The 25,138-nt window shown below is 47.9% G+C and overlaps 1 protein-coding gene across 1 annotated transcript in view; it reads right to left on the bottom strand.

Moving 5' to 3' along the window:
* Nucleotides 1-24: 24 nt before the first annotated feature.
* ATP6V1A (ATPase H+ transporting V1 subunit A) overlaps nt 25-25,138 on the bottom strand; it is a 33,467-nt gene continuing 8,353 nt past the window's right edge. Inside the window, exons 5-15 of the mRNA XM_018572068.1 lie at nt 23,018-23,155; nt 22,302-22,453; nt 19,118-19,280; nt 15,836-15,944; nt 15,624-15,746; nt 14,475-14,589; nt 10,382-10,445; nt 7,911-8,114; nt 5,966-6,060; nt 3,395-3,566; nt 25-230 (exon numbers count right to left, since the gene is read on the bottom strand). Coding sequence (XP_018427570.1) covers nt 138-230; nt 3,395-3,566; nt 5,966-6,060; nt 7,911-8,114; nt 10,382-10,445; nt 14,475-14,589; nt 15,624-15,746; nt 15,836-15,944; nt 19,118-19,280; nt 22,302-22,453; nt 23,018-23,155 — 1,428 coding nt within the window. The 3' untranslated portion in view covers nt 25-137. The remainder of the gene's footprint in view (nt 231-3,394; nt 3,567-5,965; nt 6,061-7,910; nt 8,115-10,381; nt 10,446-14,474; nt 14,590-15,623; nt 15,747-15,835; nt 15,945-19,117; nt 19,281-22,301; nt 22,454-23,017; nt 23,156-25,138) is intronic.

The following is a 25,138-nucleotide window of genomic DNA, read 5'->3' as shown; positions in this document are numbered from 1 at the left end:
GAGCGAGGGTCGTGGGGGGGGGGGGGTCAATGAAGCTCTGTAGTGGATAGACAGGAGATCTTGGAGGTCTTGATGCAGTACGTGGAGGTCAGAGATGATGAGATGGTGGTCAGAAGTGGTGGCGCAGGTGATCGCTCCTAATCTTCCAGGCTGCGGAAGGCGTTTTGCATGTCTTCCAGTAATTGGGCAAAATCTGCCCGGATCTTGGGTTCTCCGTCTTTCAGCGGGTCCTGCAAGAGCAAAAGAAAAGCCTCAGGTAAGAACGTGGCTTCTGGATGAGTGAGGTGGCACTGGACCTTGTAGGGAAGTTTTCACTGTGGTTGCTCTACTTGTGGAGGGATCGTGGGACTGCTGGCCCCTTCAAAGTGTGATAGTTGTCTCAGAAAGTGCTGTACACAAAACGTCCTAAAGACCTTCTGATCAATAAAAGTTGTGTTTATTAGGAAAACCTTTAACAGATAGTAACTAACAGTATTCTTGTGTTGTGCACCGGGCTGCATTCAGGCACATAGAACAGCTACACTGCGTCACAAGGGGGGTGCAGCCCGCACATGGGTGCCACCATTAGAGGGGTGACACCAAAATGACTGACAGTCATTTTGGTGTCACCCCTATGAAAAGCCAGGCACTCGGTCACATACCGAGAGCCCGACAGTGTCAGGAGAGAGGAGGGGACCCGGCAGCATACCTCATCCCACCGGGTGACCGTCCCCTCCTCTCTGCCAGCGTCCATTACCAAGATGGCTGCCGGCAAGCTTAAAAAAGACCACCGCAAATGCGCGATGGCGGGAAAAAAAAAAAAAGACCACCGCGCATGCACGATGACATCACGGGGGGGTGTCACCCGGTCCCCTCCGGCAAGCTTAAAAAAGACCACCGCAAATGCGCGATGGCGGGAAAAAAAAAAAAAGACCACTGCGCATGCACGATGACATCACGGTGGGGTGTCACCCGGTCCCCGCCCCCGGGTGACAGCCAGCCTCGGGACCCCACTGCCCAAGGCATTCTACAGGAGGCCACAACTTACTCCCCACTGGTCCACATTTCCAAGCTTTAAGCCCTAAAGAAGGGAAGTTTAACGCCAAAAGGTGTTGGATGTTTTATGTTTACACTTTTTCCTAATAAACAAGAAATGTTAAAGAATAAGAATCACCATCATTTACAAATTTTGGAGTACCCCAATGGCCAAAGTGCATGAAGCACTTGGTGCCGTGGTTGTTGTGCTAGCGTTGTCGACAGCAAGCGGTCCGCTCCTTGGTCCAACTGGCATGTCTGAGGACCTACGAATGCACACACTGGTTTTTCAGTATCAAGTACCGATATTTTGCTTTCGGTACTCGCCGATACCAAGTACCAATGCGTCCGCTGGCATGGAGCCGGTTTCCCGGGCAATCAGGAAGCCGGGCGGCATGTAATGTAAGTAAGCCAGCTCCATGTTGTTTGCACGGCTCGATTGTGATGTGCTGGGAAACCGGCTTTCCAGCCAATCAGCAACGAGCCGGCTTCCCGGCAAATCAGGAAGCCGGGTGGCGAATAATAACCCGCCTCCCTGATTAGCTGGAAAACCGGCTTTCCAGCCAATCAGCAAGGAGCCATCTGTTTGGCCAATCAGGAAGGCGGGAGGAAGGTCATTACTCGCCACCCAGCTTCCTGATTGCCCAGGAAGCAGGCTCCATGTTCCCCTACGGCACTGCCGGTCAGAGGAAATTTTGCTCTGACCAGAAGTTCCGGTATCAGAGCATTCGGACGAGTACTCGCCCAAATACTCGGTATCGGTACCGATTACTTATACTAGTATCGGTGCATCCCTCATTATTATAATCATCATCAATCTGGCATTTCCACTTGTATCATCATTATAAAGACGTATGGACTGGTTTTAGAATTATAGTATCAAAGATATTGATTATCTCTCCTGTTTATGATTTGGTTGCTGAATAACAGGTGAATACCTACATGTGTACCTGTAACTCCCTTTATGTTATACTCCAGGGGTAAGCAACCTCAGCATTTCAGCTGTTGTGGAACCGCAAGTCTCAAGAGGCATTACTCACCGCGCATGCACGATGACATCACGGTGGGGTGTCACCCGGTCCCCGCCCCCGGGTGACAGCCAGCCTCGGGACCCCACTGCCCAAGGCATTCTACAGGAGGCCACAACTTACTCCCCACTGGTCCACATTTCCAAGCTTTAAGCCCTAAAGAAGGGAAGTTTAACGCCAAAAGGTGTTGGATGTTTTATGTTTACACTTTTTCCTAATAAACAAGAAATGTTAAAGAATAAGAATCACCATCATTTACAAATTTTGGAGTACCCCAATGGCCAAAGTGCATGAAGCACTTGGTGCCGTGGTTGTTGTGCTAGCGTTGTCGACAGCAAGCGGTCCGCTCCTTGGTCCAACTGGCATGTCTGAGGACCTACGAATGCACACACTGGTTTTTCAGTATCAAGTACCGATATTTTGCTTTCGGTACTCGCCGATACCAAGTACCAATGCGTCCGCTGGCATGGAGCCGGTTTCCCGGGCAATCAGGAAGCCGGGCGGCATGTAATGTAAGTAAGCCAGCTCCATGTTGTTTGCACGGCTCGATTGTGATGTGCTGGGAAACCGGCTTTCCAGCCAATCAGCAACGAGCCGGCTTCCCGGCAAATCAGGAAGCCGGGTGGCGAATAATAACCCGCCTCCCTGATTAGCTGGAAAACCGGCTTTCCAGCCAATCAGCAAGGAGCCATCTGTTTGGCCAATCAGGAAGGCGGGAGGAAGGTCATTACTCGCCACCCAGCTTCCTGATTGCCCAGGAAGCAGGCTCCATGTTCCCCTACGGCACTGCCGGTCAGAGGAAATTTTGCTCTGACCAGAAGTTCCGGTATCAGAGCATTCGGACGAGTACTCGCCCAAATACTCGGTATCGGTACCGATTACTTATACTAGTATCGGTGCATCCCTCATTATTATAATCATCATCAATCTGGCATTTCCACTTGTATCATCATTATAAAGACGTATGGACTGGTTTTAGAATTATAGTATCAAAGATATTGATTATCTCTCCTGTTTATGATTTGGTTGCTGAATAACAGGTGAATACCTACATGTGTACCTGTAACTCCCTTTATGTTATACTCCAGGGGTAAGCAACCTCAGCATTTCAGCTGTTGTGGAACCGCAAGTCTCAAGAGGCATTACAAGTCTCTGACAGCCACAGGCATGACTCCCACAGGCAGGGATATGATTGAATTTGTGGTTTCAGCACAGCTGCAGTGCCGAGGTTGCCTACCCTTGTTATACTCTAATGCACCTGTACAAAAAGACCAGAAGAAAAACAAACAAAAAAAACTTACAGGGGCCTTAACCCTTCCCTACTCTATCCGAAGCCAGGGTACTGTGCTGACCTTGAATTTCATGGTGGAAAGTCTGTAGAGGATCTCCCCCATGTGCTCCTTGATTATGGACCATGTGATCCTGTTTTCGCTCTGTGCAGTGGTCTCTACAGCGCGGCGGGCCAGATCGTAGAATGTGATCATGTTGGACAGCATGCCCACCGTCTTGTAGAAGGGGCAGAACCTGGAGGAAGAAAGAGTTAAAGATAAGAGGTCAGAGGCCACACAGCCCACTCAGCGGATTCTAAGAATCTCAGCAATAATAATAATACAATAATATTAATAACTGTAATGTGCAATGAAAGGATTCATTGGTCAGTTTAAAAAAAGCCAAAATTCAGTTTGGTTTTACCGCTGGAACAAGTGGGCTCTCCTGTTGCATCCTTCAGAGTATATAGTAAATCAGAGGAAACCTATACTATGAAAAATGCTTTCTCCTGTCCTTTCCTTCTAAACTGACACGGATCAGTAGGTCTCATGTCACTGGCTGATACTTTTTCTGCAACTAAAGCTAAAGAGGTTAAAAGGCTTTTTAACCCCTTCATGACTGAGGCCCTTTTTTCATTTTTTTGCACCCATGTTATATTCCACATTTTAGGCCTGAAAATGACGTAAAACCCCCCAACATTGTATATTTTCTGAATGCCAAGACCCTATAGAATAAAATGGTGGTAGTTGAAAATTTTTATGTTGCGCAATATTAGCGCAACTCCTTATTAAATCCCAAAATTTAGTGACAAATTTAATTAAATGCCCCAAAACACAACAAATTACCCATTTTTTTATGAAATATAAAAGATGAGGTTACAACGAGTAAAACGATACCCAACATGCCCAGTTTACAGATTGCGTGCGACCGTGAAACGGCGAAAAACTGCAGTACCCCAAAAAGTCAATAAAAGACGCTTTAAAAGCCCCCACAGGTCATCAATTTAGAGATACCCCAAAATACTGGCCCTAGAATTATTGCTCTCACTCCGGCGTGCGCGGTGATACCCAACATGTGTAGCGTGTTCGTCGTTTTCATGCGTAGGCGCACCCGACGCGTGTTTACGTGGCGACGCGCGTGCTCGTGGGGGCGGGTGACTTTTAAATTTTTTTTTTATTATTATTAGATTTATTTTACTTCATTTTAATTTTAAAAACTGTTTTTTGTTTGTTTTTTTACTTTACTTTGACTGCTATCACATGGGGGGGCTTGCAAGCCACCCCCATGTAATAGCAGATGGTGGTACAGGTCCTCTTTAAGGTGATGCTGGGGGTCCAAAAGACCCTCAGTGTCACCTTTACACTAGAAATGAGCTATTGAAGTGCAGATCGCACTTCAATAGCTTATAGCTGGGCTGCAGGAGCCCAGAACTGACAGCCCAGGGACCGGAAGTGATGCAATCTGCATCGCTCCCGGTCCCATAGAACGGGGAGGGGATCGATGAACGGAAGTTCGTCGACCTCCTCCCCAGCTCCCCGCGGCCACAAAGATCGCCGGTCCCGGGCCCGTAGGAGGGGCAACGGAGCCCGGGAAGCACGGCGGGGGTGTCCGGCGGGGGGGGGCGGCCCCTTCTTCGGGACGCAGAAGCGATCTGGCGACAGGTAAGTCGCCAGGATCGCTTCTGTTGTAAAGCCGACAGTCGGCTCTACAAGTTTAAACAGACTCCCGGCGGCAAAAGTCGCCGGGAGTCTGTTTAAACAGCCCCGATGCTGGCGACGTACACTGTACGTCGTCAGTCACGAAGGGGTTAATACCCCTAAGAAAGCAGAGATGGTGGGAGATGGGCACAGCAGGTGTACAGACCCGGGAACTCAGCACAGGGATGGTGGGAGCTCCTCATAATGGGCACAGCGGGGGTACAGACCCGGGAACTCAGCACAGGGATGGTGGGAGCTCCTCATAATGGGCACAGCGGGTGTACAGACCCAGGAACTCAGAACAGGGATGGTGGGGGCCCCTCATAATGGGCACAGCAGGTGTACAGACCCAGGAACTAAGCTCTTGGATAGTGGAAGCCCCCTTTATAATTGGTACAGAGGGTGTAGACACAGGAACTTAGCTCGGGGTTGGTGGGAAGCCCTCATAATGGGCACAGCGGGTGTACAGACCCAGGAACTCAGCTCATGGATAGTGGAAGCCCCTCGTAATTGGTACAGAGGGTGTATAGACACAGGAACTCAGCTCGGGGTTGGTGGGAAGCCCTCATAATGGGCACAGCAGGTGTACAGACCCAGGATCTTGGCACAGAGATCTCACCAACAGAGTTCTCAGAGGACAGAAAAAAATTTCAGGTGGTTTAACTCTAGGCACTAGGCATCTACTAAACTGTGTTATATGAGATTTGGGTAGAATGGCCCTTAAAAAATTAGAATATCTACAGAACACTGAGCTCCCTGCATTAAACTGGTGACGGGACACACACAACTGTGCTGCAAAGTGAAAACCCCCCATTGCAGGAAGAAAACCATCACATGAGAAAAATATCTCTGGACAGTTGTTCACAGACACGGCTCCCTCTGCTGCCCGGGGAACGTTATAAAAGGTATTGTCAGTGTCTAAGCCACAGACGGCAGGATATGGGGGCATTGTCTGACCTGTCATATGGAGTATATCCGTTCTGTTGCAGGAAATCATCCTTAATCAGCTTGGCCACTTCCAGAGTGATTTTGTCCGTCTCTGCCAGGGAAGCCTGCAATGAAAAATCAGCCAAGATTAAAGAAGATGTAAAGACAGCATAAATGGTACCTCTAACGGTGGTTAATCATTCCCTTATGTTTAATCAGATAAAATCAACAAATCAATTATCTTAAATTCAACAGTTTATAGGCAGTCATGTGATTGCTGATACGCAGCCAGTGCTGATTTCCATAGTGGGGCGACGTCAGGAGAGGAAGGGGCATCGCCACCATGGACTCCATTAACAGTGAGGGAAGAAGGAGTGGACGGAGCTCTATGTTTCTGTGCCTGAGTGTTTTTGGAGCCATGACCATGCCCAGTAAGGGGAAGCCCAGAGATTATACACAATTATAAAATGTCAAAGCTTATGGGTGCCACCAACGCAACGACGGAACAGCCATTTCAATAGCAGCTGAATAGAGTGGTCGGCCTGGCACCAGAATTAAGCAATACAGCAAGATCACCAGTTAATTTAATGACATTAAAAGGAGAACTATGAGGTGAGTGAAAATCACTCACCTCATAGTTCTAGCCGACCTGTGACAATGAAACTGTCACACGTCGGCTCAATAGATCGGGAAGTGAGCGAACCCATACCGTCGCTCGCTCACTTCTTGATCTATCCCTGCAGAGCGCCGTGACCGCCACTTACGGATCCCCCTCCCCGCTCCGATCCTCCAGCGCTGACTGGCAGAATGGACGGGGGAGGGGGCGGGTACAGCTGGCTCTGCCTCTAGATAGGAAGAGCCAGCTGTCGATCACACAGCTGGGTGGATCTCAACAGTAATGTCGGGATCCGTCCCGGCTGCGGCGGTCTCAGTATACCGCAAGCTACTGAGCTTTGGGTCACAGGAGGACACTAGTTTGTGTCCTCCCGTGACCCTTAGGAGATCTATGGGGAAAAGCACCCACCCCATAGTTCTCCTTTAAAGTAGATGGAAAGGCAGTATAACCCCAACCTAGTTATAGGTACTGCCATGGGTGCTCTTGCCTTCCTTTCTATGCAATAGCTGAAATCATCAGATATTGCAATGATGATTATAAATAATAAATCATCATGGCAATACCTTTATTACAAGTTGTTTTATATGGTCATGTGACCGCCACCCATCTCAGCTGTCTAGGAATTAAGTGATTGGGGGGCAAGATTACCAGGAAGTGCCAGGGTAATATGAGGGCAATCTCCAGCGGCTTCCATTCTGTGCCCTCCCGCAGTGCCCTAGGGAGCGGCTCACTCTCCAACTTCCAGATTTATAATCATCCACGCCAGAAAACTGGCCGCACAATTATGATTTCAGCATTTAAAAGACACTTTACTGCACCTGAGAACATAGAAGCCTTACCTGAGACCTTGACACACATCACCCTAGGACAGGCTAGACATTCCACCAGGGACCTCTCTGCCCTAATGCATTTCACTGAAGCTCATCCTAGGGGGGAAACGCATCAGGGTGCAGAGGCCGCAGGTGGGGCTTTTATGTGTATGTTCTCAAATCAAATTTTACTGAACTGTGGGACCATTTGTGCAGCCGATTTTTTGTTGCTGTGGAATATATATGGGAAGCATGGATGTCCCCAGACACAAGTATCAAAGAGAGATTGGTAGTGACAACTTCTCTTCCATTTTTTTCAATTTATAGGACAGGGCCTGGGATACACTTCTTCCACATAACCCGCCTCCCTCATCCGAGACCCAGATACCACCTAAACACGGCTCCCCACCCCACGGAGTCTACTGCAGATTAGTACTAGGAAAAACTTTTGCTTTTTATTGGCGTCACGACTCCAATAATTCTGGAAATTGCCCCAGAGAATGGCCAGACGTGGCTTGTACCTCAGAGCTTTGTGTCTTTGTGGCCTTACCTTTCCTACCAGTTGCACAATCTCAGCCAGGTCCTCCTCTTCCTGCAGGATCTCCTTGGATTTGGTCCTGAGAGGGACAAACTCGGGGAAGTGCTTGTCGTAGTATTCATCCAGAGCCCTCGTGTACTTACTGTAGCTGATCAGCCAGTTCACTGAGGGGAAGTGCTTCCTCTGGGCCAGCTTCTTATCCAGCCCCCAGAACACCTGCCGAGACAACAGGGGGGTAATGAAGATCAATTCACTGCAAACCACCCAGCCAGACTGGCCTGATCTTTACATTACATCAGTGTTCCTTGATAACAGGTTATTCTTATCTCTACCTCCTGCAACTAGGATATGAAGAGAAAGGCTCACCGGATAATCCCAAATATGGGGAAGGGTGCTCGGTCCACGATCGACTCCTCCGTCACTGGGCCCCGCCTCCTCGATCGCCGGGTCCCGCCCCTCGATCGCCGGGCCCCGCCCCCTCAATCGCTGGGCCCCGCCCCCTCAATCGCTGGGCCCCGCCCCCTCGATCACTATGGTGATTGTTACGCCACTGTCACCAGCACACCAGACTCCTTCAAGGATAGTCAATTGTGAATTTAATGCAAACTTATGTCAAATACACAAGCGCTTTCGGGACCACACAGGATCCCTTCATGAGGCATATCAGCGACGGCATACGGCTGGTGCCCTGGCAGTCTGCCGCGGTATGGCCAACATATTCCGCAGCGCTGTACAATTGTACACACAGGACCCCTTCATCAGGCATAGCAGTGACGGCATATGACTGGTGCCCTGGCAGTCTGCCGCGGTGTGGCCTCCGCCCTGGCCAACATATTCCGCAGCACTGTACACACAGGACCCCTTCATCAGGCATAGCAGTGATGGCATATGGCCGGCGCCCTGACAGTCTGCCGCGGTATGGCCGCCAGCGCTGTACAATTGTACATCGCATCATCAGGCATTGTCAGTGACGATGCTGCTATGCCTGATGAAGGGATCCTGTGTGGTCCAGAAAGCGCTTGTGTGTTTGACATAAGTTTTCAATAAATTCACGATTGACTATCCTTGGAGTCTGGTGTGCTGGTGACATCTCTTTATTACCTCCTGCAACTGACGCATTTTGCTCACAACTGAGCTTAACTGTAGAAAAGGCCCCGTCCTCTGCATGTGATGCCTAGGCCACGATGATATTGGTAGATAGACGTCACCAGCACACCAAAATCACCCGAAATCCAAAGTGTTCGTTTATTGAAACCTCACGTCATCAGGACCCGATTGTGAGGACATACCATTTCAATAAACGAATACTTTGGATTCCAAATGATTTCAGTGTGCTGGTGACATCTACCAACCCCCCGGCTATTGGGGTTTTTCTGGTAAAGAGTGCGACAAGACAACTATTAGCCGAAGATGAGGGCACCTGCTTTCCGCATAGATCCTGGGCAAAATAGGACAGTCAAAATCTCGCAAGACGACGCTCTTGCAATGGGCAGGAGTGTCTTCTTGCAAGATTTCACTATCTCGGAATCATCCCGCATGGACAGGGGCATCATGTCCAATGATGTTGGAGAGGGGGTAAGTATAAATCTTACTTTTTCTTTTACAGGTACATTTTGTAACTACTACGGATGCACCGATACTAGTATTTTGGTATCGAGTAGCGATATTTTTTTCCCCCGGTACTCACCGATACAGGAAGTCCCATTCAGGAAGCCAGGTGGCGTGCAATGACAAGGCGCCCTGCTGCCTCATTGGCCGGGAATCCAGCTCCATGCTCCCTCGTCATGAGGTGACGAGGGAGCATGAAACCGGCTTCCCGGCCAATTAGAATGCTGGGCACCGCGTCATTACATGGCGCCCGGCTCCCTGATTGGTTGGGAAGTTGGCCGATCAGGAAGCCAGGCAGCGTGTAATGATGCGCTGCCCGGTTTCCTGATACCGGAAGTATAAGGCAAGGTACCAGAGCATTTAGGTGGGTACGAGTACTCACCCAAATACTAGGCATTGATACTAGTATCGGTATTGGTGCATCCCTAGTACCTACTAACAGTAGGTGATTAGTAAAGGGGAGGGGGCCCATGCAATTTCAGCAGGCCTTGCATTTACTGCAAGGTCCGCATTGAGCTCAGTTAGGAACTGAGGGGGTGAGATCTACCACTTGAGAATAATCTGTGTAAAAGAACTACTTGGCAAGAGGTATTGAGAAGTGCGGATCTCACTTCTTTGGGTTTGCTGGTAACCCACCAACATGTTTTGAATGTAAAAGGATAAAGAAGCGCCTGGAAGAACCTCATGGGAAGAATATAATAAACTATGCTACTGAAAATCAAACCCAGGGCACATATCTTCAAATCAAGGAGGCGAACCACCACAAATGTATCCGTAATTGTCCATTTAAAACCTATCCCCTACTTCCTGCCAGCAGAACATCTCACTAGAAAAAAAAAGGTGATAAAAGGAAATATGATTTCATTATACATTACCTGAACAATACCCAATGTAGCCGATGTCACAGGATCGGAGAAATCTCCACCAGGGGGCGACACACTGCAAAGGAGACGGAGAGGAAATGATTACATATCTCAATAAGAAAATGTAGATATACACAGAAAACAACCACACTATAAAACAGAGGATATGGTGGACAAGTTCACCAAAACACTAATGTAACCACCACATGTCATTTTGTGATTGAATGTTAAGGCTGAAGTTTATTCTGCTTATATTCTTGCATCTCTGGTTCCTCCTTTCCCCTAATCGCCACGGCAATTGGCTGGGGAGACGGCCAGCCTACCAGCTCCGTGCTGATCGGCTGGGAAGCCGTCTTTCCAGCCAATCAGCATCGAGTCAGCTTCCCAGCCAATCAGGAAGCCGGGAGCCGGGTCATTACTCGCTACCCGGCTTCCTGATCGGCTGGGAAGCCAGTTTCCCAGCCAATCACAAATGAGATGTCCAAGCAACATGAAGCCGCCTTCCCGGGCAATCGGGAAGCTGGGTGGCATTACCCGCCGCCTGACTTCCCAATTGCCCTGGAAGCCGGCTCCGTGTCAGTGGAAGCACCGGTATCGGTATCAGCGAGTACCAAAAGCAAAATATCGGTACTCGTAATCGATACAGAAAAAAAAATGGTATTGGTGCATCCCTAATAAACAGAAACCAATTATCCCCAGCAAAGTGCTCACTACATCTACTTCCATTGCAGTTTCTACTTGGACTCATCTGATAAACACAAGTTACTATTAAATGCCAATATAAAGTGCCTGTATGCCAATGTGAGGTTCTTTAAAAGGAGAACTATGGGGTCAGGGCTTTTCCCCATAGTTCTCCTAAGGGTAACGGGAGGACACAAACCAGCTTCCTCCCTTCACCCTAGGCTCAGTATATAGGGAGCTACAGCTCGCGGTATACTGAGACGCCACAGCCGGAGCAGATCCCGACATCGATGTCGAGATCGGCACAGCTGTGTGAGTGACCGCTGGCTCTGCCTATCTAGAGGCAGATACAGCTGTACCCGCCCCCTCCCGTTCCGCCAGTCAGCACTGGCGGATCGGAGCGGGGAGAGGGGAATCCAGCCCCTCCCTGTCACGGCAGAGAGCTGTGACAGGATCGAGAGGTGAGCGAACGCTGGTATGTGTTCGCTCACCTCCCGATCTACTGAGCCGACCTGTGACAGTCTCATTGTCACAGGTCGGCTAGAACTATGAGGTGAGTGAAAAGCACTCCCCCTCCCCCTCAAAGTTCTCCTTTAAAGAACAGGTTCACTTGCAGGAATGGCTTTCCAGAAAGAAGCTGTGCACACTGTTGGCACTATATAAATACTATGTAATAATAATAATAATGAAGTTATTGGAACACATAATTGTTCTCCTGGTCATTGGAATGATTTGTTGGGCAATGTCATGAGACAGCCAATCTATTTGTTGTACAGCGAGGTATTTGAGAGTCTAGGTTGCCGTCAAGCTAATAAGTTGTTCCACAATAAGAGGAATGAAATGTCTCTTATAATTAATATTGTGTTTCAGCAAATTCTTAAGTAATGAGAACAAATATAAATGGTGTTTGGGAGATCCTTCATGGAAACTGTCCATGACTGGAGATTAAAAGCTTCCCCTTTATGGTGAAGATCTGAGGCCCTCGGCTTGCTACGTCTATGGAGCTCAACCTCCATTGCTATTGCTTAGTAGCTCTTCTCTTCCAAATAAACTTTAAAATCCCTTTCATCGTCAGAGGTTTATTTTCTTCACCTGATGGACTAAAGTGTATTTCTACCTTTACTACAAATGGAGCTTGCACTAGGGTTGCCACCTTCTCTTCAAGAGAAACCCGAAAACTCTAGCGACGCACGGACATTTTTTTGGGGAGAATGAGTAGCGGCTTATTCATATGGGAATAGCGCCGCCCATTCATATGTAAATACCACAGTTGAGGCTATTTTCAGTGGGGGGCCAGTAGCCCCTATCTTAATTTTGGTTGCCCCTGTCTGCCTGACATCTTGTGTCCGGGATTCTGCTGCCATGAAACCCAGACACAGCATTCAAAACCCGGACTGTCCGGGTGAACCCTGGACAGGTGGCAACCCTAACTTGCACAGTAAATCCTTCTACATGTCTACAGTACATCACAACTCAAAAAGGTTTTTCTTAATTTTAGGGAACTGCTGAGCTATGCAAATCATTCCTTTCCACCCCATGGGCCAACTGTCCATCCAGAAGCAGATATACAATCTAATATCATAGAGCCATTTATTCCAAACTGCATACAGCTGTTTCAGGCTTGTGGGCCTTCATCGGTGCAATGCATGGAAACAATGGCTTCTTTGGAGTTGCGCTTTCTCATGGATGCAAAAAAAAAAAAGAAGCAATTTGATTTTTGTTTTCTGGCAGTTGCAGACACTCATAGCTGGCTGTAGAATGAATGGAAAAGTCCCCTTCATGTACTAAAGAGTACAAAATAGCAATTAAATGTGTAACATGATCATCTGTAATGAAACTGGAGGTTTCCTGTAACCTCTCCATCTTTCTTGGCCGAGGTTCCTCTGTCTCCGCTGTGTCCAACACATCGATATAACGATCCCACAAGGTTACTAGAGCAATCATTGTGTCAGTTCGGGGTGGGGATCTCACACCTCCGCTGCTAGCTGCTGAAGCTCCCCCTCATTGCAGGCCTGCCAAGTCTCTCTTTGGCAGAAGGAGAGGACACTGGCAGAGCCTCAAATGCGTGACCTGGCACTTACTGCTACAATGACTACACAGCTGCTTTTACAAGGATGTTTAACCCTTCCTATGATGGACAGAAGTGGAGGGAAGCTGTAGATGTGTCCATACAGGCCCTGGTAAGGCAATTCATCTAAGCAGTGCTAAATATCCTTTCTCTGTGAATGAGATGAAGTAAAGTTACATCAGCCAGTAGATAGTACATCTTGTGGTAATGGCAAACAAACTCCTCCATATCATTCTGCTTGCCAAGAGGTTTTTTTGACGTCACGGGTGCATGTGCATTTCCACTCTCCAGCATCCTAGACATGCTGAGATTTGCACAGCGTCTTGCTGGGATTAGGTGACCTTTATCTCGCCAGATGCTTGCCGTCACAATTCTCTTACTTTCCTTTAAGTCCATGTGACCAGCCATGTTACTGGGCATGATAAACTGTGTCTACTACTGTTTCTGTATGTCAATGATGCTTGTCAGTGTTTATTACTTGTCTTGTCTAAACGATTGTACAGCGCTGCAGAATATGTTGGCCAGGGTCGGCGGCCAGACCGCACGGGTCGGCGGCCAGACCGCACGGGTCGGCGGCCAGACCGCACGGGTCGGCGGCCAGACCGCACGGGTCGGCGGCCAGACCGCACGGGTCGGCGGCCAGACCGCACGGGTCGGCGGCCAGACCGCACGGGTCGGCGGCCAGACCGCACGGGTCGGCGGCCAGACCGCACGGGTCGGCGGCCAGACCGCACGGGTCGGCGGCCAGACCGCACGGGTCGGCGGCCAGACCGCACGGGTCGGCGGCCAGACCGCACGGGTCGGCGGCCAGACCGCACGGGTCGGCGGCCAGACCGCACGGGTCGGCGGCCAGACCGCACGGGTCGGCGGCCAGACCGCACGGGTCGGCGGCCAGACCGCACGGGTCGGCGGCCAGACCGCACGGGTCGGCGGCCAGACCGCACGGGTCGGCGGCCAGACCGCACGGGTCGGCGGCCAGACCGCACGGGTCGGCGGCCAGACCGCACACAGTACACAAAACTGCTAGAGAGCACTAACATTATCATCAATACTCCCACTACTGACTACTTGGATTGAAGAGACACACAACAAGTACCAAAAGGACGCATGCGGCCCCCTAATCACAGGTTGGTCACCAAGGTTCTAAGCCATGGCTAGAATCATAACACTGGAAATGTGACAGCTGCTGGGTTGTTTTCAGTCTCTACTAAAGGGTGACTTTGGAGGAATGAAATGTGACAAGCTGATCTGTTAGACATGTTTATAGAACAAACACAGAAAGAGGGCTCATCACCCTGTGGCATCTCATACATCCCTCCCCTGCAATGAATATGAAAACCATGCTGTAATACTCACGCTCCAACAATGCTGACGCTGCCCTCCCTCTCTGGGTTCCCCAGACACTTCACTCGGCCGGCACGCTCATAGAAGGAGGCCAGTCGGGCTCCCAGGTAAGCAGGATAACCGCTATCTGTGGGCAGAGGACAGAATAGTTAATTGGTCAGTCCCCCTAAAGTATCAATGTACATCAAAATCCCTAAAGAGACCTCGTCACCAAGTAAAAGACTGTAGATATAAATACAGAAATATTACGTTCGTTAAAAGCTTACTTGCAGTGTTTATTTTTTCCAATCCTGCAAACTATTTTTTATTTACTTACAATGCGCTATTGAACCTGCTAGTAGGATGGACTACTTCAGAAGACTCAATTCCCTTGCATAGCCTCTGTCCTGATTGCATGTCATAGACACTTACAGAAAAGCAGAGGGCTAACGATAGTCTGTGCTGGCCCAGCTCCATCCCCCCTCCTCTCACCTTCCTACATAAAAACTTTGATGTAGCTGCCGGAGGAAGAGGGAAGGGGAATAATATAAAGTGTGTTACATGCACGCCCAATACATCCTGCATTTTCCACTGAATAGGAAATGTAATGCTTGTTTCTCAGCACAGCACCACCCCCTCAGTGTCCTGGAACAGAACATTTTTGCAAAGGAGCCGATGACGTCATTGGGATTAAAAGTATTTAAAAAAAAATAAGGCTGCTGCTTTTATATTGCAAAATATTATTCTAGCATTGCTATCACTCTTTGCTGCGAGTCCCATATCTGATTCTTATTCAGTCTTAGGCTAGGTTCACTCCTGCGCGACACACGGGACGCGCGGTCCTGAACAATGTAGGCAGCAATTGCCGCGCGGCCCCAATGGGGTGACATCCGCACGGCAATCGCAGAAAAAGGGTACATGTACCTTCTTTTTGCAATGCACAACGCGGGGCCGTCTAGGGTGCCATTAGAAACTAATGGCACCCGCAGCACGATCAGTTCACACTTGGGGCGACTCCTGACCGCGCAGCAATCCGCGCGTAATTGTACACAATTGCCGCGCGGTGAGGTGACGTCTAGGTGTAAACCTGGTCTCAAGTTTAATCATTTTTACATTTTATGCTCCAGTCACACCCATCGCCTGCTACAGCAGGTGTCAGAGGAACAATCTTGACGTGCTTACCAGCAGGCATTTCAGCCAGACGTCCTGAGATTTCTCTAAGAGCCTCGGCCCATCGAGAGGTGGAGTCGGCCATCATACTGACATGGTAGCCCATGTCTCGGAAGTATTCGGATAGCGTGATTCCTGTACAAAACAGTATGTAGAGGTCAGAGAAAGGCACGGAGCTCACGCCGAGGGCATCGGAACAGCGGCAGAAAGGCATCCAGCGTTACCTGTGTAGATGGAGGCCTCTCTGGCGGCCACAGGCATGTTGGAGGTGTTGGCTACTAGCGATGTTCGTTTCATGATGCTCTCCACCTTCCCGTCCACTTCCATAGTCAGCTGCAAAACAAATCCGCGCCGTGTTATTCGACGCGCGTCTCTCACAAGAGATTCAATTACACGATTTAAAAACAAAGAAACGCAAAGCTTCCCCTCTCCAGAAACCTCTGGCTTAAAACCGGGATTAATAAAGCGCATTGGAGTCTGCCAAGAACGACAGCTGCTCTTTACTGCCGGCTCTATGTGGATGTCACGGATGAGGGGTCAAAATGAGGTTGAAGGAGGTGAACTGCGGACACTACAAGTGGCAGCAGGTTTTGGTAACAGAAGCTGGGCGCCCGCTTACTGTTCAACCCAAGCCAGAGGGCAATAAATACGAGCTAGGAGGCCAATCTGATTTTTGTGCCGAACATTTTCCCCAAAAGGGTCATAAAACTTTAACATGCACATTTTCCTTCATTTTCTGTTCTGCTATGATGTCAGCCCCATTAGGAGCCCCATCTTCTCGGCACTCACAGCTACAAGAGTGCGCTGAGTACTGCTCCACAGTGATGTCCACAAAGCAGAATGAGGGCGTTCAGATATACCAATTCAGTAAAATGCAAGGTCTGCTTAAAGTGACATTAAAAAAGGCAAAAGTCCCCCCCCCCCCGCCACAATGCTAATGTAAGGACTTACCTTAAAGAAGAACTATGAGGTGAGTGCTTTTCATTCACCTCATAGTTCTAGCCGACCTGTGACAATGAGACTGTCACAGGTCGGCTCAGTAGATCGGGAGGTGATCGAAACACATACCGGTGTTCGCTCACCTCTCGATCCTGTCACGGCTCTCTGCCGTGACAGGGGAGGGGCTGGATTCCCCCATCCCCGCTCCGCTAGCGCTGACTGGCGGAACGGACGGGGGAGGGGGCGGGTACAGCTGGCTCTGCCTCTAGATAGGCAGAGCCAGCTGTCAGTCACGCAGCTGGGCGGATCCAGACATAATTGTCGGGATCCGCTTCAGCGTCTCAGTATACCGCGAGCTGCAGCTCGCAGTATACTGAGCCTAGGGAAAAGCCTTAACCCCATAGTTCTCCTTTAAATTACGTCTCTTAATCCGATGATCTTCTTTACTGTCCTTTTCAGCTGTCCCTCCAGTGCTGGTGCGGGTCTCCGATCCAGCGCTGACTCCTCTGTCCTCTTCTCTCATGTCCCAGGGTGTCTGAGCGGGTGCACGCTGCTCCATAGACTTACCTTGGGTCTCTCCTCGTCTCCTGCCAAACATCTGAACTGCGAAAGCGCCCTCCCGAGACATTTTCAGATGTTTGGACGGAAGCGCGGCAGGGACACAGGTAAGTATTAACTCTTTGAAAAAGTTTTTTTTTTTTTTATCGTTTTGCCTATATCTACTGCTTGCTAGCCGTAGATATATGCCAAAACATGCGAGGGTTTAATAACCCTTTTAACTGCCCGGAAACTTTCATTATAGGTACATTATACACCTACTAACAGTAAACCATTTGTAAAAGGGGGTGGAGACCCAGGCAATGTGAGCCGACCTTGCATTCTATTGCAAAGTCTACGTTAAGAATAGCTCGACCTGCCTAAAATGCTTCCACATTAACAATTCAGTAACGCAGGAAAAATTGTACTGCCTGAAAATATCGATTAGTCTTCACGTCCATTCCTGTCTCTCTTTAGCAAGGGTGGGCAACTCCGGCACTCCAGGTGCTGTGGAAGTCCCATGAGGCATTGCAAGTTGTGATTAGCCACTCCCATTGCTATGCCGTGCCCTTGTCATTCAATTGTCAGAAGCCAGAGGCCCTACAGCCCACTAATACTCTGGCATTTGACAGTTGAATGACAGAAGGAGGGGGTGACTCTTGGGTAGTGGCTGAGACCCCATTTACAAACAGGGCCTAGAATACAGAGGCTCAACAGGGAGTATTTGTTATATGTAGGGATGCACCCATACCGATACCGAGTATTTGGGTGAGTACTCGTACTCGCCCAAATGCTCCGATACCTAGCATGAGTACTTCCTGTATCAGGAAGCAGGGCTGCGCATCATTACACGCTGCCCGGTTTCCTGATTGGCCGGGAAACGGCTCCATGCTCTCTCGTCACTTGTGATGAGAGAGCATGGAGCCGATTTCCCAGCCAATCAGGAAGCCGGGTAGCGTGTAATGACGCTCTGCCTGGCTTCCCGATTGGTCAGGAAGCTAGCAAATCCGGAAGGGGGGCGCCGTGTAATGACACAGCGCCGGCATTCTGATTGGCCGGGAAGCCGGCGTCATGCTCCCTTGTCATCTCATGAATCATAATATTAAGAAACTGACCTTAAATCATTAGTTTGTATTGCTTTAGAAAAAATGTGACCTGTCCCTTTAAGAAAAAGTATCGGTAATTGGTATCGGCGAGTACTTGATCAAAAGTATCGTTACTCGTACTCTGTCGTAAAAAAGTGGTATCGGTGCATCCCTAGTTATATGCATGCACCCCTCATCAAAATGCTCCTTCCCCCATTCAGGCCTTAAAAGTCAAAAAATTGCAATTGGCATTAGCCAGAAACTCATCTAGAATATGCAGCTCAGTTATGGGCGCCAGCACCAGTTGTAGAACATGAAAGTGAGTAAAGAAGGTAAATTAAATTAAAAACCGGTATGGAGGAGCTCAGCTATGATGAAAGAATCAACTGAACTGTATGAGTGTATGCTTCTGGGAGGAGTTATGCAAAAAAAATCAAAAATTCCTTGATTAGTGGGTGTCAGTCTGGAGGAGTGGGCGTTCCTCAGCAGGCTGCATTTGCATACAGACCACCCTAGGTAATGCCCACGTGTGAGGCAGAGAACTGAAAGAAAGGGACCGGGCCAGGGAAGTCCATTTGGGGAGGAAAGAGCTAGGTGATGCTGGATTTTCTTCAGACAGGAAATGAGGGCTGGCTCCATCTGACTTGCTGCAGCTTCTAATACACATTGCGAGAAGCTCACTGTGTGCAGTGACATCAGAGGAAGCCATTTCAGTCCAGGAGAAGAGCCGGTTTAGTTGTGCAAGGCTGAAGGGGAGGCTGGAGCTGAGCTTGACTCCTGGCCAAAGCATTCAGGCTGGGCATGGGCCCATTGTCAACTTTTCAGAACCATAGCACTGGACCCTCAGTCTTAATTACCGCTCCCTAGGATTATGAGAAACATATTCTAGGCAATAATTAAAACCGAGACCTCCCTGTAAGAGGTCTAGGGTAGAGCGTCCCTCACCTCAGGGAAATCTCTCAGTACTTCAGACATCTCGTTTCCTCTCTCTCCGCACCCTACGTAGATGATGACGTCACTGTTGGAGTACTTGGACAAGGACTGCGAAATCACCGTTTTGCCGCAGCCAAAAGCCCCGGGAATGGCGGTGGTCCCACCTTGGACACATCTGAGGAAAAACAACCAATCGTATGAAGACAATAAACATGGGATTACTAATATTATTGGATCATTTAAACTGTGACATAAAAATACATGACCGCACCACTTCTATTTATTTAAAATATATAATACATATACATTATAGATCTACATCTATAGATTTTATATATGATATATATAGATCTATAGATAGATATAAATTATATCACCAGTTTTGATAAATTCCACTAATTGTATATGATAATATATATAATATATATATATTCATATACAATTAGGGGAATTTATCAAAACTGGTGCAGCCAAAATCTGGAGCAGCTGTGCATGGCAACCAATCAGCTTCTCTCTTTCATTTTCAAATCTTAACTGAACAAACTGAAGAGAGAAGCTGATTGGTTGCTATGCACAACTGCTCCAGTTCATGTCTACTCCAGTTTTGATCAATTCCCCTCAATATATATAATATATACTATTTAGAGCAGCAGCAGCAGCCTTGATCTTGGTAGAACCACTTCCAAGACCAGGATGTACAGCTACCTCATATGGTCCTGAAGTGGTTAAAGAACGGCTACACAAAGAAATAGGATTTTAAAAATGATTTTTCGTTATGCTGTGTGAACAGGAAGACATAACATAGAGGAGCCTTCTTAAATTTGTCGGCAAAAGTGGAAATACACTTTAAGAGCGTTGGTTTTGGCTTGGCTATATGCACATCTCGGAGTTCTCTACTACCGCAAAGTGGAGATGTGTTGGGAGGGCTCCAGGTCGGCGGTGCCGGGAGGACAGATAAAACAAAGTTCACGCGTCAGCTGAAGCTGCGAGTTTGCTTTATTACTTACAGGTGTGCTTTAAAAAGTCAAAATATTCAGAAAACGTATTAAACTGAGCGGACCATTGTAACTGCTCCGTTCACTTCAACACCGAGTGATTGGCTGGCGGTGCAGACACTTCCAGCCCGATGTCTGAGGTCCAGGAGATTATGAGACGGTCAATATGAAGGCAGGTTTCAGGAAATTATATTGGCAGCATTTAAAAATGTATCTCGGTTTTTTTTCTAGTTGAAACATATCTGGAAAAGTGTGTGTGTGTGAGAGTGCGAGTGTGCGTGTTCTGCCGGGGAATTCTGCTTTAACCTTTTTGCCGTGATGGGAGCAAGTAACCCGTTTACAGTTCTTCAGCTCACTCCCAGGTGCCCAGTGATCCGGGTGGCGATTGTTAGCCCCTTCTGTGATAGCATCAGAGCTAAACAGAAACTTTAACCACCGATTTAATGTCTCCCAAAACTGTTACTTTATTAGATTTACATGGTGCTGACAATTTACGCAGGGCTTACACAGTGCACAGTCGCATCAGTCGCCGCCCTCGAGGATCTTACAATCTAAGATTCCTATCTCACATGCATACATACAGGAGCCAAATAACCTTCCAGCATGTCTTTGGAGTGTGGGAGGAAACCGGAGTACCCGGAGGAAACACACACAAGCACAGGGAGAACATGCAAACTCCTTGCAGATAGTGTCCTGAGCGAGATTTGAACCGGGGACCCCCAGTGTGGGAAGGTAGGAGCGCTGACCACCAAATCATTGTGCTGCCAGGTTGCCAGTGTGTCTACCCCGTTTCCCCAAAAATAAGACCTACCCCGAAAATAAGACCTAGTACTATTTTTGGGATTGGGTTATTCAATTTGGATTTGCGTTAACTTTGGATTGTTGTACATTAAAAAAAAAAAAAGACCTACCCCGAAAATAAGACCTAGTGTGGTTTTTTGAGCCAAAAAAAATATAAGACAGTGTCTTATTTTCGGGGAAACGCGGTATTTATCTCTCAACCGAACTTTCAAGCCCTCAAATGCCTGGTGTCATAGACGATCACACGTGCAGCGCCAAGACAACTGCAAAATGCTAACCACATTCTACAGTGTGTCTGCTTTTTACATCGGTGCAAAAAATGAAAAAAAGGGCCTCAGTCATGAAGGGGTTAAGCAATTTTTAGGCCCAAAACATCCACTTTAAAATGTATGCAAAAAGTTCAAAAACCGCTCTGGCAGCGAAAGTTTTAAAGGGAAACCAAAAATGTTTTCGGGTGATTTTATCTTTACTACGTTTTTAAGCTTCTGTTTTAGGCCTCCTATTACATATCCAATCTTTGTTTTACAAATAAACACATGACAAAAGGATTGCCAAAAGCACTCTGGGCTAGCTAACAAGACGGTGCAACAAAGGAGAGCTTGTTTTGTATCTCTCTTTAATTATAACCCAGGACAGGGCCATCTGCAGAGATTACTCATCGAGATCTGTAAATGGGGTTTATTTTCGCACCACTGAAAGGTGAACTAGCCGATTGTGTGCAAAGGAGACTAGAGCACCTTCCGCTGGCTGGATAGAAAACTGCATAATATAAATATTAGGGATGCACCGATACCGGGTTTTTCGGTATCAAGTACCGTTATGTTTTTTCTTCGCTACTTGCCGATATCGAGTACAGATGCCTTTTGCCCCAATTAACAGGAAGTTAATCATGACCCGTCGCCCGCCTTCCTAATTGCCTGTGAAGCCGGTGTTCTAGCGAAAGAACACCGGCATCAGAGGTTGCCTGGCTTCTTGATCAATCAGGAAGCCGGGCGGCGAGTTATGAGGTGCCGTCCGGCTTCCTGTTTGGTCAAGAAGCCGTCTTCATTAGTTCCTAGGCAGCCTGACCAATCAGGAAGCCGGGTCATAACCCACCGCCCGGCTTCCCGATTGGAAAGGAAGCCGGCTCCATGCTCCCTCGGCACCGCTGGTCCGAGGGAGCTCTCCCTCTGACCGGAAGTACCGGTATCAGAACATTTGGGCGAGTACGAGTACTCGGCTAAATACTCAGTATCAGCACCCATACTAGTATCGGCGCATCCCTAATTAATATGCAAGATTTCATATTTTGCTAAACAGACCAGACCGTAATAAAGAACATAAATATGTACAGAATGAATGTTCCATTTAGGTTTTGTCCTCCCTCTTACAGATCACATACAGTAATACAATGTACTCACGGGAACAGAGCATCCAGCACTCTCTGACCAGTCAGAAGCGGGTGGTTGGCTTGCAGCTTCTCTGTCACTGGCCGAACCGTTCTCACCGGCCACACCTGGACCATCGTGAACTTGTCCTTAACACCCTCAAACTCCAATTCCAGCACCACATCCTACAGGGGACCAGGGAAAGGCGGGAAAACGAACGATTAACATAGCTCCGGCCACTATCCTTAAAGTGTATTTCCACTTTTGCAGTGACATTTGACATTTTTCTCAGCACCTTCACAGTGATCTGTCCTATTAGAAAGACTTAGGACTGAAATTTGAGGATTGTGTTTCTCTTATTAACATTGGAATGCAGAAGGCAGGGTGTTCATCCATTGTCAGGACAGGCAGTGTTCAAATCTACTTTACCAATGATATTAAACAAACCTCTTACAACATTATAATTCAATTCAGTTTATCACTGTGAAGGTGCTCAGAAACAAAAAACCTAGATACAGCCATGTTGCCTGCTGCAATAAAACATCTAAAAAGTTAAGAAATATTTAAAAAGATATATATTTTTCCTTCTGTGAATGGGAACACAAAATATATAGGAGGTGTCGTCTCAAATTTGACTGCAAAAGTAGAAATGCGCTTTCAAATTAAGAATCTATCCTGGAGTCCAGCTATCGGCTCAGACCTATGAATTGTCTTACAATTTGCTAAGCAGAAGAGCGTAGTAAACTCACAGAGGTGTCGTAGTGCCCGGGAGGTGCCACGTAGGTGACTGTGCCCCTGTTGCGCGGAGGGAGCATCATCTTGTGTTTGATCAGAGAGTTCTCGAACACTATCCCGTAGATATCTCCTCCGGTGATATGACTGCCGACCTGCAGGACAAAAAAAAACACAAATCTTCTTTATATTAAAAACCGGGACCCGGTCATTCAACCTACTTCCTGTCAGCTGAGGCAGTCCACAGACCTGGCCCCTAGAGGTGCATCGACATGACGGCCTGGGTCCACAGTACTGATGCACAGAACAGCGGCCATGCAAGCGTGTGCGATTGCTTCCCTGTGCAGAACTGCCCACCACGGACAAGAGGAGGAACGTCACATGACTGTTAGAAGACTGCTGGGTTTAGGTTATGTATAGTGTTACTGGCAGGGTCACCTGGAGTTGGGTTTTGAACCCAAGAACAAAAATGTAATACACCGACGCTTACCAGTCCTTCAATGGAGGTGGCTGCATTCGTTTTCAGGCTTTATTTACCTGGAGATCCTGCCAGTAACACACTTCCTGCTCTGGGGGTGACAATGCTCACTCACCATACTGTATATATACACCGAGTGGCCAGATTATTATGACCACCCCATCAGAACTTCATTGGTCTTCTACTGTCGTGGTAACCAACCCGCTTCCCTATTTATAATGGTCTGGCCCTCTAGCAACTTCAGCGCCAAATTATAGCTAATTTGCCTACAAACGTCAGGTGGTCATAATAATCCGGCCACTCAGTGTATGGAGGAGTAGCATTGTCACCTTAGGCCAGGAAGTGTTTTAGGACTACAGATCACTCTGCCCTCTTATATATAAACATAAGAAGGAGGTGTTCTGAAGTCCTCAGGGAGAACTTCTGTCATTGAACGCATAACATAGCACCTTTGTGGACTTGCATAGTTACATAGTATTTGAGGTTGAATAAAGACATAAGTCCATCAAGTCCAACCTATTGTGTGTGTGTGTGTTTTTATAGGTCCCAGAGTCATCTCGTTCTTAAGAGTACCTGTACCCCTGTACATTAAAGTCTCTCAGGAAATCATCCAAAAGCTTCTTGAATGATTCCAGACTATTTGCGGAAATCACTCCTTGTGGCAGAGAGTTCCAGATCCTAACCGCGCGAACTGAGAAGAATCCCCTCCGCCCCTTGTGTTGGATTTTGTTTTCTACCATTTTAGGTGGTGTCCTCTAGTCTTTGTTACGAAATTAATCTTAAAGAGTTTGTTGCTAATGTTGCTGTCACTATTGAACATCTTGTACATGAAAATCACGTCCCCCCTTTAAGCTCCTTACTTCCAGCGTGAACATGTTTAAATTTAGTAGCCGTGTCTCATAGCCCTGGTCCTCCATCCCTTTGATGAGTTTGGTTGCCCTTCGCTGGACTCTCTCCAGCTCAAGGACATCCCCTCTGTGTACCGGTGCCCAAAACTGCACCGCATACTCCAGGTGAGGCCGAACCATTGATGTGTAAAGTGGCAAAATTATAGACTTGTCCCTGCAAAACATTCCCTTCTTGATGCAGGACAGGACTCTACTAGCTTTGCTTACCGCAACCTGGCACTGTAATCTATTATTCAGTTTATGGTCTACAGTGACCCCCAAATCTTTCTCCATTTCAGACTTCCCTAGCGGCACCCCCATAATTGTATAACCCATTTGCTTGTTTTTAACCCCGAAGTGCATAACTTTGCATTTATCGACATTGAACCTCATCTGCCACATTAATGCCCCTCCCCCTATTCTATCCAGGTCCTCCTGTAATGTTACAGTACCACATCCACCGGCCTCCCTCCATCAAGATCTCTACTTACCCCCTCGTAAAAAGTTAGCAGGTTAGTCTGACAGGAACGGTCTTTCCTGAACCCGTGCTGGTTATCGCCAACTATGCCATTACCCTGAACAGATTCTACCAAGTAGTCCTTAATCATTCCCTCTAACAGTTTACAAACTACCGATGTAAGACTAACTGGTCTGTAATTCCCAGGTTGGCATCTTGCCCCCTTTTTGAATATTGGAACTACCGTAGCCCTCCGCCAATCACTCGGAACTCTACCAGTCATTAGAGAGTCCTTAAAAATGAGGAATAATGGTCT

This window comes from Nanorana parkeri, unplaced genomic scaffold (assembly GCF_000935625.1).
Source record: "Nanorana parkeri isolate BGI_ZX_2015 unplaced genomic scaffold, ASM93562v1 scaffold1924, whole genome shotgun sequence".
NCBI lineage: Eukaryota > Metazoa > Chordata > Amphibia > Anura > Dicroglossidae > Nanorana > Nanorana parkeri.
This window is presented reverse-complemented; position numbering and strand designations above follow the sequence as displayed.